Raw genomic sequence first — 14,206 nt, 5'->3', positions numbered from 1 at the left:
TTTCTCTCGTAGGACTGCCTTTGCTGTATCCTAAGTCTTTTGGGCTGTCATGTTTTCATTTTCATTTGTTTGCATGTATTTTGTTTTTTAAGATTTTATTTATTTATTTGTCAGAGAAAGAGAGAGCAAGCGAGAGTGAGCGAGTGAGCTCAGGCAGACAGATTAGCAGGCAGAGGGAGAAGCAGGCTCCCTGCCGAGCAAAGAGCCCGAAGTGGGACTCGATCTCAGGACGCTGGGATCATGACCCGAGCCGAAGGCAGTGTGGCTTAACTGCTGAGCCACCCAGGCATCCCTGCTTGCATGTATTTTTAAATTTCTTCTTTGATATCCTGGTTAACCCATTCATTCTTTAGTAGGATGTTCTTTAACTCCAGGTACTTGCAGTCTTTCCAAATTTTGTGTGTGTGTGTGTGTGTGTTGTTTGACTTCAAATTTCTCAGTGTTGTGGTCTAAAAATATGCATGGTATTATCTCAGTCTTTTTGTACTTGTTGAGGCCTGATTTGTGACCCAGTATGTGATCTATTCTGGACCATGTTCCATGTACACTCAAGAAGATTGTGTATTCTGCTGCTTTAGGGTGGAAAGTTCTGTATGTATCTGTTAAGTCCATCTGGTCCAGTGCGTCATTCAGGGCCCTGGACCAGATGTTTCCCTTTTGATCTTCTGCTTAGATGATCTGTTCATTGCTGTAAGTGGAATGTTAAAGTCCCTTACTATTCTTGTATTATTACCACCAGGTTACTTTATGTTTGTTATTTATTGATTTGTATATTTGGGCACTTCCAAATTGGGGGTATAAATATTTACAATTGTTAGATCTTGTTGGATAGACCCTTTAATTATGATACAAGAGAGGAAAGAGGGCACTGTAACAGTCTTTGTCTCAAAATCTAGTTTGTCTGATATTAGTATGGCTACTCTGGCTTTCTTTTGATGCCCATTAGCATGATAGATGGTTCTCCATCTCCTAACTTACAATCTACAGGTGTCTTTAAGTCTAAAATAAGCCTCTTGTAGGCAGTATATGGATGGGTCTTTTTTAAAAATCCATTCTGATACCCTATGTCTTTTGATTGGAGCAATTAGTCCACTTAAATTCAGAGTGATTATTGGTAATATGTATTTAGTGCCATTGTGTTACCTGTAAAGTTGATGTTTCTGGTGATGTTCTTTTTTCCTTTTTCTAGTCTTTGTTGCTTTTGGTCTTTATTTCCCACTCAAAGACTACCCTTTAATATTTCTTGCAGGATTACAAACTCCTTTAGTTTTTGTTTGTCTGGGAAACTGTCTTTCCTTCTATTCTGAATGACACCCTTGCTGGATAGAGTATTATTGGCTACACATCTTTTTCCATTCAGTGCATTTGAATATCTCATGTCACTGTCTTCTGGCCTGCCAAGTTTCTGTGGAGAGATCCGGTGTGAGTCTGCTTCAGAGTCCCTTGTAGGTTAAGGATATTTTCCCCTTACTGCTTTCAGGATTCTTCCTTGCCTGTGTATTTTGTAAATTTTAATATGATATGTCTTGGTGTTGGCTGGCTGTTGTTGAATTTTTTGGGAGTTCTCTGTGCCTCTTGGACTTTGGTGTCTGTTTCCTTCTGCAGATTAGGGACATTTTCAGCTATAATTTGCTCAAATTAACCTTCTGCCCCTTTTCCCTCTTTTCTTCTTCTGGGACTCTTATGATGTGAATGTAGTTGCTGAGTTCCCAAAGACTATATTCATAATCCAGTACTTTTTCTTTCCCTTTTCTTGACAGCTTCATTATATTCCATAATGTTATCTTCTATATCACTGATTCATTCCTCTGCTTCATTCATCCTTGTTGTCATTATATCTAGTCGGTTTTGCATCTTAGTTATAGCATTTTTTAATTTCAACCTGACTAGTTTTTATTTCTTTTATTTCTAAGGGATTCTCTAGTGTCTCTTCTATGGTTTTCTCAAGGCCAGTTACCATACTTAAGATTGGTGTTTTAAAATCTGGTTCACGCATATTTTTTACATCTGTTTTAATTAGATCATTCACGTGATTGCACAGGGGTTCAGAATTTATGATAAAGTGCAGCAAAAAGAACTCTTCTTGTTCTTTTTTTAAGGGGTGAATTTCTCCATCTTATTTTTTCTAGGTCACTGTTTTGTGTGTGTTTTAGGAAAGCCTGTTATACCTGCTCCCGAGAGTAATGGCTATATTAAGAGGAGGTCCTATACTGTCCAGGGCCTGGTGCTTTGGGTAGTGTTTTAAATGTGCACTCTGCTGTTGTGTTTGACTGCTCTTTCCCTCAGGTCAGTCCTCTGCAATTTCTCCTTGCTTGCAGTGGGCAGTGTTTGGACCTTGTTCTGTGTGTGGCATTTTAACTAGGTGTGCTTTGGTCTGCTTGTTAAAATAAGCCTGGTCCTACTTCCACTAGAGCTGAATTTTTGTAGCACTCTATGATCAGTGGACTTGGTGTGTGTGAGCAGTTTCTGCTGGCCTTCTGGGGAGGGTGTCCTGTGCTGGTTCTCAGGCTGACTTGCCCCAGTAAAAATGCACCTGCAGAGCCCAGGGGCTGGGGCTTGGTGTGAGTGGCTCCAGCCTCCTCGAAGGGGCACTGTGTTGCTCATGAGGTCTGTAAGTGCTGGTGGGTTGGGGTCGGGGGTGGGGGAATGGTGATGCACAGCTCTTTCATCCCCAGAGCAGGAAGTTCATGCCTGCCGCTGTTCAGAAAGCCCTCACAGAAGAGCGAACAATCCCCACTCATGTCCTCATATTCTTTCAGATCCCTGACTTCACCCTGCCTGTGTCTGAGCTGTCTCCCTGCTAGTCAGCGGAGTACTCCTGTGTTTTAGCTCAGTTATGCGGCTGGGTTTCAACACTCCAAATTTTAGAGACCCACTGTGCTATGGACCCATGCTGTTCCTCTGTGGGAGGGTCTTGCTGTGCTGCAGCTGGTGCCAGTTGGTCCAGAAAAAGTATTCATGTGATTGCACAGGGGTTCAGAATTTATGATAAAGTGCAGCAAAAAGTCGGCACCAAGCTTTGCTGTTTTCAGTAGGTGTTTCTGTTCCTATGCTAATGAACCAGGCAGCATGTTGGCACCCGTCATCTCTTTTGTCTCCTGAGAAGCCGTGCCACCCCTCCCAGATCCACTCCAAAAAGGGGAACTGTATCTTCCAGTGCGATCCAGGGGATCCTCAGACCACACTCTCTGCTCCTGGGCCTCTGCCCTCCTTCCCCATAGGAGCACTGATGTCCATAAGGGTCTACCTGGCAGTGGCACGGATTTCTAAAACTTCAGACTTTGGGCTCCACTGCTTGTAAAAACTTGCAGTAATCAGCTGCTGTAGTTTTCCCAGTCAGTGGATTTGGGAAGTGTTTCTTTTGGCAATCCCCTGCTCTGTGCTTTCTGTTTCTCCATCTCTCTCTCTCTCTCTGAGATCAAGGCTCCCTCCCTCCGCAGCACCCACGATTCTTTTCTCCCCAGAATCACATTTTTGCAGCTCTTACCTTCTATGTTGTGGCTTCTTTTCTCCCTCTAGTCCGCAGTTTGTTCTCTCAGCATTCCAATATATTTTTTGGGTGTTTGGAATATTTTGATATTTATCTAGCTATGTTTGAGGGACAAGGCAATCACAGGGTCCCCTACTGCTCTGCCATCTTAACCCATATTCCTTTTTTCCATATATGTATGTGTGTGTGTGTGTATATGTATATATATATATATAGTTTTATTTTAATATCAGTATAGTTAACATATGGTATTAATGAGGGCTTCTAAATTCTTGCTTCTCACTTTATTCTATGTGAGAAGAGGCAAGTGAAGATGTTGCCTGCCTTATGATACTGATACTAGCATATACATTCACATATGATCCACAAAGTAATGCGGAATTGGTACTTTTCTCATGCTGTTAGCTAAACAAGTTTAGCCCTTGAAGCAGTTGCCTTAGGATTTCAAATCTTGAGGTTCAGAGATATTTAGGTGTCATTTGACCAACTCTGAGTTTTTAACTTGGTAAAATGGGACCACATTTATGGAAGTCATCTCAGATTACAGAAGGAACTAGTGGAAGATGGGACCGCTAGGACCCGCATCTCCAATTTCTTTTTCCTACGCTCCCTTGGAAAAGATGGCATTGGAAAATAAACCATTCTCTGACCATACTAAATTACATTGCTGTTGGCTAAAATAACAATTTTGGCTAACTTCTGATCTTAAGCTTTTCAAATAATATTTTAAAATTTCTGTAATAAAGGAAAAATTAAGTTCTCTGAAAATCTAAATGTGATACAAATTTCAGCATTTTATTCATTTCATAAAAGAATCTGAAGCTACTGTTACATTGAGGGGCCTCAAATTCTTAGTCTATGTTTGAGTCATATAAATGGCAGTAATTAAATTTATAAAATAAATATTGAACCCTCAAAATCCAGAGATGAGAGAAACTGTATTTAGAAGAGCAGGACACTTAGTTGAAAGTCCATATCTGCTTTATCTGTCGTTATCAAACCTGTTAGATATACATACCCTTTTGACTAAATCTAAGAAGTTGAATGATTGTATTCATATAAATTTGGCATTTTGTTAATTCTCTCTCTTTCTAATATAATATTAGAAACAGTTCTTGATAGAATGTTAATTATTTTTCCAATTAGATAAGTGTCATGTACTCCTTCTAGAAAATATTGAGAAACAATGAAGTTTGTGTAGAGTTTATGTCAACCAAAATAATCCTACTATCCAAAGATAAACCTTGTTAAAATGTTGGGATATTTGTGTATGTGTATGTATAACATATTTTTTATTCTTATTACAATAAAAATGTATTTTCATCATAGCATGTTTAGAGACTATAAATAATTAGAAGAAAGTGAAAATCACAATATAAAAACTGCTTCAATAAATATACCATGATTCAAAAAAATTTTTGCCCTACCTTTGAACTTTTAAGATATTAGTATATAATATTTTAAGGATATGAATGATACTTTGGTTCTGCAGAAATAACTATGAGGTTTAAGCCATAATGAAAAATAAGTATGCTATGTTTTGACTTCTTGGGAGAGTTTCAGGAGGACTGGATTAGTTAACAGTTCGTAGAGGGTTTAATGAACTAGCTTAGAAAGGACCCCTCCCTGACTTTGGCATAGGGGGAGGAGTGAAAAGCAGCAAGACTTTAGGAGTTAAAGAAGTTAGGGAAGAATGGTAGCATTTATAGACCACTTGTGTGTACCATGTGTCAAAAAATAGCAGTCGAAAACTAAGAATAACTTGAAGCAGCTATTCTTTGGGCACCAAGTTCAAAGAAACATTATTTTAGTGATGAGTGGATATTTATGAAATTTTTTAGTGAGTCATAAGGGAACTGGTGGAGAGAGAAATTCATGATGCTATGAGGTAATCCCAGTATCTCCATTCCAGGCTGAAGAGTATAATTCACTTAGGGACTTCTGACCCCCATTTGGATCTCAGGACACTTAGAGTCACTAGGCTTTTATTCAGCAAGGATTTAAAGAGCACAACCATAAACCATACATAGCAGAAATAAGATGTGGTTCCTTCCAAGCCTAACAAATGAATGATTGACTAGTGGTACATGAACTCTTTCATCTTCACCATAGGAGGTAATCTTAAAGATTTTATTTATTTATTTGACAGAGAGAAACACAGTGAGAGAGGGAACACAGGGGGAGTGGGAGAGGGAGAAGCACACTTCCCACTGAGCAGGGAGCTCAATGCAGGGCGTGATCCTGGGACTCTGGGATCAGGACCTGAGCTGAAGGTAGACGCTTAATGACTGAGCCACCAGGATGCCCCTAGAAGTCATCTTAGGTGCACTCATGTTGTCTCTGTCTTTTTTTTTGGTAATTAATTTTTAAAGATTTTATTTATTTATTTTTGTGTGAGAGACTGAGCACAAGGAGAGGGATGGGCAATGGGGGAGAGCAGAGCTAGAGAAGCAGACTTTCGACTGAGCAGGGATCCTGATGTGGGACTCGATTTCAGGACCCTGGGATCATGACCTGAACTGAAGGCAGGCACTTAACCAACTGAGCCATCCAGGTGCCCTTGTTGGCTCTGTCTTAAGTCACTTTAATAGGTCTGATTTTTGTTGTTGTTAATAGTGTGGTTTTGGCAGTTTCTGCCTTTTGAGTTTGCATTCTTGCGCTGTAACTTACAAAGTTACCTAATACTGAGCAAGTTACTTAAAATGAATCATCTATTCTATAAATGAGCATAATAATACCCATCTATTAGAGTTCTTGTAAGAATTAAGTGGATAATAAATATGCAGTATGAAACTTAATACCTGCTTCATCATAGGCTTTCAATGTTAGCTCCGGTGATGAAGATCATGGTGGTGGCGACAGTGATTCCTTGGAGTCTGATTTGGTGTTTTGTCCCTAGTTCTGTCCAATTAATATAACATGGCAAAAACAACATAGATAGAGATAGACATCAGGAAACAAAAGGTTGATTGATTTGGAGTGGGTGGGATCAAAACAAGATGTGCCAAGTCCCACCCATTGTTGGAAGGAGGTCTCCTGAGCAATGTTGTTTTTTGGAAAGATAACTTGGTTTCATGGAAAAAATATTACACAATGTCATAAGTCTTGAATTTCAGCTTGAGGTTCTAAGTCATTTGTTATTAGAAGAGTTAATACATGTGAAGTACCTAGAACAGTGCCTGGTACACAGAAAGTACTCTAAATGTTTCTGTCATTCATTCATTTAGTTTACCCATAATCTAAAAAATATTTAGTGAGAGCCTGCTAGCTGCCAAGTTGCCTGCTAGACATGCTGGGTTCAGGGTGAACTAGATAAACAGTTGCCATTTTGAAGATAGGATTCTAGCAGAGGGAAGGTCTGCTATTATTGGTCAAGTCTCTAAGCCCTTCTGGGCCTTAATGTCTTCATCAGTAAAATAAAGTTCGGCTGCCAAATCTTACAACAATATCTTCCAATGACACTATTTTCCTGGCTGAATATATGCTGATTACTTATTTATTTATTGAATGTTTATTGATACCTACCATATGTAGACCCTGTGCTAGGTGCTAGGAATATAGTAGTAACCAGAGCGCAGAGCAGACACAGCATCTGCCCTCATGGAACATTTAGTCCAACGCACAAGGCACAGGTTGATTGGTTAGTGTTACAGAGGGGAAAACGCTAGGCTTATGTTATTGGTTTATGTGACAGAAACAAAATATATATATTAATCTTGATAGAAGATCCATTATAAAACATTAATCCAGGTTTTTACCCTCCCATTTTGTGAGTTTATATTGTCTTGTCTTCTTAAACAGGAGCCACTGGACATCATGGAGACAACTTGGTAGAAAAGATCATCTCAGTTCTGCCCCAGCTTCCAGGCCACACCAATGATGTGATGGTTAACATGGTGGAGCTTACGGCACTCCAGAATGAGGAGAAAAATCAGAGTATGGTTGCACCAGGCTGTCTTGCACAATCCAAGTAAGATATACAGGTCTTTTTCCTTCTTTCGTCCTTCTCCCTCTTCTCTTTTCTATTTCCCTGAGGCCACCTGTTTCTGTAAGAGGGAAACAATGACGAGTTGGCCTGGTTGAAAAATTCACAGTGGATGACATTTAGGAAAACTCATTTTCCCCCCCAACTTTGAAATAACCCATGCCGATTAAACCACAATAAACCTAAAAGTATGGATTGTCATTTATAGAGATATCATTTAGATGTAATATTAGTTTGTTCTGAGAATCAGTTAGGTGAGTCAGTTTATACATCTCCATTTCTCAGATGGTTTCACATGGAATTGAATCCAGGTTTACTCAGTTTCTTTTTCCCAGTGGTCTTTTTCACACAAAGCTATGAACCATCGCCATCGTTCTACATGTAAAGAATATGCTCTGGGACATCAAGGAGAGGAGTTTTTATTTCTGTGGGTATTTTTCACATGCTTAGAAATCAGATAAAGAAGATGGATTACTTCATGTTATGCAGAGTTTCAAAAATAGAAGAACATTTTTCCAGAAACATGGCAATAAAAAGCTTACAATAGTCACCTCCTCTACTCTGTCCTTCATCAATAACTCTTATGAGAAAAAAAAAGTATTAGAAGGTGAAAAAGTATCTGAGATCTGTTTCCCTTATCTCTCTGTTTTTAAACAAAACAGGGTATTTTGCATTATAGTTTCAAATCTTAAAAGTAGCAAATACATTAGGAATTTCCTATCATATCTGGAATTAGTTTTCAGCTCTTAAATTTTTCAGCTTTTTAAAAAATTCATTGATTTATTTATTTTTTAGGCAGTTCATGACATTTATTGGGTGCCTGGGGTGTATGGGCCAGTGTGGGATGAAAATGGAAAGTTCTGCACCCTGTCTTTTTTGTAGACTTCTGTACACAAGAAAAGCACAGGCCATGGGCTCATTTTGGTAGTCCATATACTAAAACATAGGCCTATGGGCTTGAAGCTATACAAACCCGGAAGCAATTGTGATTGGAGATGTTTGTAGCTGTTTAGAGGGCCAGTCAGATGTTACTTATCAAGGACTTAACTGTGAGCCTTCTTTGGACTAAGTAATATGAAGGACATAAAATAATAGAAAGTATCATTTTTGCCTTCAGGCACTACTTTTCTTATTGGGTAGTCCTTTTTACACACCGGTTCAATCAAAACACAATAGAAATTACATAAAGTCAAGACCCAGGTGTCTGTTACAGATTATAAATCCTACAGGATCAGGTCCACTGGGTCTTTGTAGATCAATGTGGGCCTTGTGGAAGTAGTGATGCTTGACTTAATTATATCTTGAAGAATTCAGAGCAAGAGAAGGGCTAATGTGACCATAGGTATGGAAACAGGAATGGTCAGGGCTAGATAGGATGGGGTGTGAGGAAGAAAGACCACCTCACCAAATCCCCAGTGTCATCAGCAGTAATGTTTTTCAGGACTAACTGGGTACTAAGTGAATTTCCAGGCATTTTACATTTGGGGAGTCATTTAAATTTTATGATAACCTAATGAGGTAAGTGTTGTTTTCCCCTCGTTTTACCAGTAAGGAAACTGAGGCAAAGAGACCTTAAGTAATATAGTTAGCAGGAGGTGGGTCTAGAATTTGAGCCCAGAAGGTTTGGCCTCAGAGCTACGCTCTTAAACTTCTATGCTATCTCCTTAGGGCCGAGAGAGGAGCTGGGCTCATGAATAGATTTAAAGAGACAGTGAGAGACAAAAATGAAGTTACTTGATGATTTAATTTTGAGAGTCCTATTCACTCAACATAGCAGTTACACTGGCAATACAGATCAATTTTGGCTAATTTCAGCAAAAATAGGAATTTATTAAAGAGATTGGATAGCTGACACAATCAAAGGAAGGACTTTTTTTTTCTTTTAAAGGAAGGACTCTTAATCAGATTTTGGAAAGGTCAACGCAGTTCCAGGGTCTAGAATTTAGGAAAAACCTCTTTAAGGCCTTGAGATCAGAGAGATTGAATTTTAACTCTTTTTGGTCATGAGGCATTCTGTTTAAGCTTCAGATTCTAAGGGAAAATGTGAGATTGGCCTCACTTAGGCTTTGTGCCCACACTCTGCCCAGTGGTGACTGGGAGCAGTTCATACTGGTTGAGAATTGTGCCAGGATTGTATGGCCTGGTGAAGGGGTAGCTCTTCAAATGAAAGTGGAAACATTTATCCAAAGAAGGGGAAAGGCTGCTGAGCAGGCGGAAGCAGTAGATGCCCTTTAATAATAATAGTGCATGCTTATATAGGATTTACTGTGAAACAGGCATTGTTCTCATCACTTTATATATTGTGACTGGTTTAATTCCCCCAACCTCTCTGTGAGGTGGGTTCTATTACCATCCCCTTTTATAGATGAAGAAGGAGATTGAATGACATGCCTAAGATGGCACATACAGTCAGAAGTGGTGGGACCTGTATTTGAACCCCAGTAGTTTATCTCTAAAGTCAGTGCTTACCATTACTCTATGCTGACTCCTCAGAAGTCTAAGAAAATTACAAAAAAACAAGTGAGCACCCCAGAGAAGTTTTCAAGAAGAGAGAAGATTTGAATCCAGTGTCAATGAGTGGGACCAAGCAAATTCTGACAAGTGTAGTAGGACCAATGTAAAGAATCTCTTAGATCTACGAGTTGATTGTGATTATGGTCAATTTATTTAATCTTGATTCCCCAGCATTCATTCTACCCCAAGCTTAGTCTAAGGCTTGAGCCAAACCAGCCTTAGAATCCCATTTCCCTTGTCAGTTATGGCTTTAGAAATGGGGAGGTGATAAGAGAAGAAGTCTTCCTAGGGCTTCTTGATCAGGTTTCTTTGCTTCTGAAGAGAGACTCAAGAAAGATATGTGCTCTCCCCTCTTCCTCCCCTAAACCTCCCCCAATTCTCAGGACTCTAAGTCCTGAAAGTGCTGAGGGATTCTGCTTACAACCTGAAATTGAAGCTGACACATGAAGGTGGCATGGCCACAGGCGTCACAGAGGAGAGCAGTGATGGGATACTGTGCCTGGCCCCCATATTATGTAGGAGAGAATGCTTCCTTATTGTTTAAGCCAAATCGAGTTTCTGTTTTCTATTACTCGCAACCAAAATCTTCCTAACTGATACATTTTCTGTACCTCTTTATTTCATCTATAAAATGAGGGCATTGGCCTCATTTAAAAACCAAGAGCCCTCTAAGGCTCTTGGTTTTTAAAATAAAAAAAAAATTTCATATATTAATTAACCCCACCCCCCAGTCTTTATTTCCATTGGGTGCCTTTTCCTCTCATTTGATTCTGAATGGGTATTATCGTAAAATATGAGTTTTGAGAACCATCCAAGTAAAAGGGCATGGTCATAAATGTCAAAGGCAAGGATGAGTTCTAGAAGGATCTGAATAAAAAAAACTTTTCATGAGAGCAGATTTGGTGAAGTAGAAGGACTAGGAGTCAGTCTGCAGAAGGTAGAGAGAGAGGTAGTGAGAAAGTGACAAATAAAGGTTTAAAGCAATAAAGAGAAAAATTAGGTAGTTTCTTGACAATTGCTTGGAATACTGAGATAATTGTACTGATCAATTTCAATTCCAAAAGAGGAATTGAAATGAATTACAGCTTTTGTAGTATAAACTCTAATCCCATCAAGATAATCACAACCATTACTACCTCCTACACCACCCCCCTAAAACTTCTCAGGGAAACGAGCATGAGGATAAAAAAATTAGCGCTAAAATGAAAACAGATGGGTGCTTGGCAATAAACAATCTGCCTGCATGGGATAATCTTTAGAAAGCAGATCTCTAACTATGATATAATCCTTGATAATCAAAATTTACTAATATAATTTTATAAAAGGCTGTGTATAATCCTAGCGATTAAAGTTACTGCCAATGCAAATGAGAAATTGATAACTTTAGATGAATTATATGATTTGGCTTTCCAGTCCTTGTCCATTGGTCCCTGGATTACATGGAGTCTTTTGTTCAAGAAGGAGGCAGAATCCTTTCTGTTCTTACGTGTTCCTTCTGTTGAAATTAGTTTCTATTCTCTGCCCTAACTCCACTCTGTCTAACCTGTTACTTGTTCAGTTCCTCAAGTAGCGATCAGGTGATTGCCCAGGTGCCTTTGCTACTTCCGGCTTGCTGCCCCAGACTCTAGGCAAACCCATGACCCACGTCGCTGCTCGTTCTGCCTGGTCCATTATCCACTTCTCCCAAAGCTCCCCATATGCCTTCAGGTCTTTCTTCCATCTTAGCACCTCTAGCATTTCACATTTCCCTTCTGTTTTACTGTTTTGCTCCATAGCACTGTCTAATATACTTATCTATGTTGTATTTTTTAAAAAATATTTTATTTATTTGAGAGAGACAGATACAGTGAAAGGGATCATGAACAGGAAGGAGGGGGAGAAGTGGACTCCGTGCTGAGCAGGGAGCCTGATGTGAGGCTCGATCCCAGGACCCTGAGATCATGACCTGAGCTGAAGGCAGATGCTTAACTTAAGCTGAGCCATCAGGTGCCCCTATGTTGTATTTTTGTGTCTTCCTTTCCTAGAGGGCTATAGAGAAACTCCCTGCTAGGAAGTTCCCTCAGAGGAAGAAGATTTGTCCGTTTTGTTCACTGTAATGTACCCAGTGCCTAGAACAATTACCTGGCACTCAAAGGATATTTGTTGAAGTGATAAGGGCAGGATCCCTGTGTCGAATGAAGATGCTGAATTAAGAGAGTATGAAGCCAAATCTGAGCATAGGAGAGATTAGTTTGGAGATGTCTAGATTCTAATTTTTGTATATATTAAATGCTCTCATTGTGTTAGCAAAACATAGAAAAATTGGCCAAGCAATACTTACTTGTGGGATTCTTTCTTGGATGTATTCTGCACACATATAGAATAACCTATTACATTCAGTCATCACTAATTTGTAATTGCAAATCAGTTCTATAAATTGTGTTATGCATGTGATGGAACTTCAAATATCTATTGAAATAGAAAGAAGAATAAAGAAGTTGTTTGGATACTGATAAGCAGTGAGCTTGACGTATTTCAAATGAAAAAAGTGAGGTATAACATGCCTATTTGTACAAAAGGGTGAAATATACATATTTGCTTCTAAATGCACTGGAAAAAAATATATAAATGGAAAAATATATAAGAAACTGGTGATGTTGGCTTCCTCTGTAGAGGAATGCTGCAGTCTGGGGGCACACTGAGAAGTTAGTGAAATGAGTAAAGACAGAGGGAGGAGCCACATATCCTACTCCATATACCAGTTTCTGTGCTTTGAATTTTCAATCCTGCGAATGTAGGGATTATGGACATTGGGGAGGGTATGTGCTTTGGTGAGTGTTGTGAAGTGTGTAAACCTGGTGATTCACAGACCTGTACTCCTGGGGATAAAAATATATGTTTATAAAAAATAAAAAATTAAAAAAAAAATAGAAACTAGATTTAAATAAAACCACTATTTTTTTCTTAAGCTAACTTAAGATGGGATTCTATGCTTCAAGGAAGGAAAGTAGCTGTCTTTTATTTTGGAACCTCTGCAATGCTTAACTTCTTAAAATGCCAAAACCTGGGGCGCCTGGGTGGTTCAGTTAACTGCCTTCGGCTCAGGTCGTGATCCCAGGGTACTGAGAGGGAGCACTGCCTTCTCTCTCTCCCTCTGCCTGCTGCTCTCCCTGCTAGTGCTAGCTTTCTCTATCAAATAAATAAAATCTTTAAAACAAAAAAGCCAAAATGCAGCACTGTAATTATTTGTTACATGTTCTGTCTTCCCTACTATATTGTAAATTCCTTGAAGGTAGTCACTGTGCCTGGAACTCTTAAGAGGTGTTAATAAATTGAATAAAAAAATGAATAAATGATTGAGTAAGTCTTGATAATAGATTGAGACCATGTTTAAAAATGAGAAGCCTTATCTACTTCACTTGACTTAAGTAGCTTTCTAGCATTGCTACTTGGGATCTATCTAATCTATCTTATTTCTTCCTTTAAGTTTCTTCTTTGTACTTCAAATTTACCTCATTGTCTAGGTGAGTAAGAACAAGGAAGGTAACACTGAGTGCCTGAATTTTGTTAGGCATTATGCTAGGTATTTTAAAGTATGTTATTTCACTTAATTCTTTAACAAAACTTCAACTAAGTGAATTTTAAAGAGCTATTTTCTTTTTTTTTTAATTAATTTTTTTATTTTTTATAAACATATATTTTTATCCCCAGGGGTACAGGTCTGAATCACCAGGTTTACACACTTCGCAGCACTCACCAAAGCACATACCCTCTCCAATGTCCATAATCCCACCCCCTTCTCCCAAACCCCCTCCCCACAGCAACCCTCAGTTTGTTTTGTGAGATTAAGAGTCACTTATGGTTTGTCTCCCTCCCAATCCCAACTTGTTTCATTTATTCTTCTCCTACCCCCTTAACCCCCCATGTTGCATCTCCACTTCCTCATATCAGAAAGATCGTATGATAGTTGTCTTTCTCTGCTTGACTTATTTCGCTAAGCATGATGCGCTCTAGTTCCATCCATGTTGTCGCAAATGGCAAGATTTCATTTCTTTTGATGGCTGCATAATATTCCATTGTGTATATATACCACATCTTCTTGATCCATTCATCTGTTGATGGACATCTAGATTCTTTCCATAGTTTGGCTATCAAAGTACCATCCATCTTTTTCAAAGAAATGGAACAAATAATGCTAAAATTTATATGGAACCAGAAAAGACCTCGAATAGCCAAAG

At 38.9% G+C, this 14,206-nt stretch overlaps 1 protein-coding gene across 1 annotated transcript in view; it reads left to right on the top strand.

The window, feature by feature from the left end:
* SCFD2 (sec1 family domain containing 2) overlaps positions 1 to 14,206 on the top strand; it is a 435,263-nt gene that overhangs the window by 11,941 nt on the left and 409,116 nt on the right. Inside the window, exon 2 of the mRNA XM_004764956.3 lies at positions 7,292 to 7,460. Coding sequence (XP_004765013.1) covers positions 7,292 to 7,460 — 169 coding nt within the window. The remainder of the gene's footprint in view (positions 1 to 7,291; positions 7,461 to 14,206) is intronic.

This window comes from Mustela putorius, unplaced genomic scaffold, assembly GCF_011764305.1.
Source record: "Mustela putorius furo isolate JIRA1106 unplaced genomic scaffold, ASM1176430v1.1 tig00000430_pilon_pilon_pilon, whole genome shotgun sequence".
NCBI classification, from domain to species: domain Eukaryota; kingdom Metazoa; phylum Chordata; class Mammalia; order Carnivora; family Mustelidae; genus Mustela; species Mustela putorius.
The sequence above is the reverse complement of the archived record's forward strand: the minus strand, read 5'-3'. Positions and strand labels throughout refer to the sequence as shown.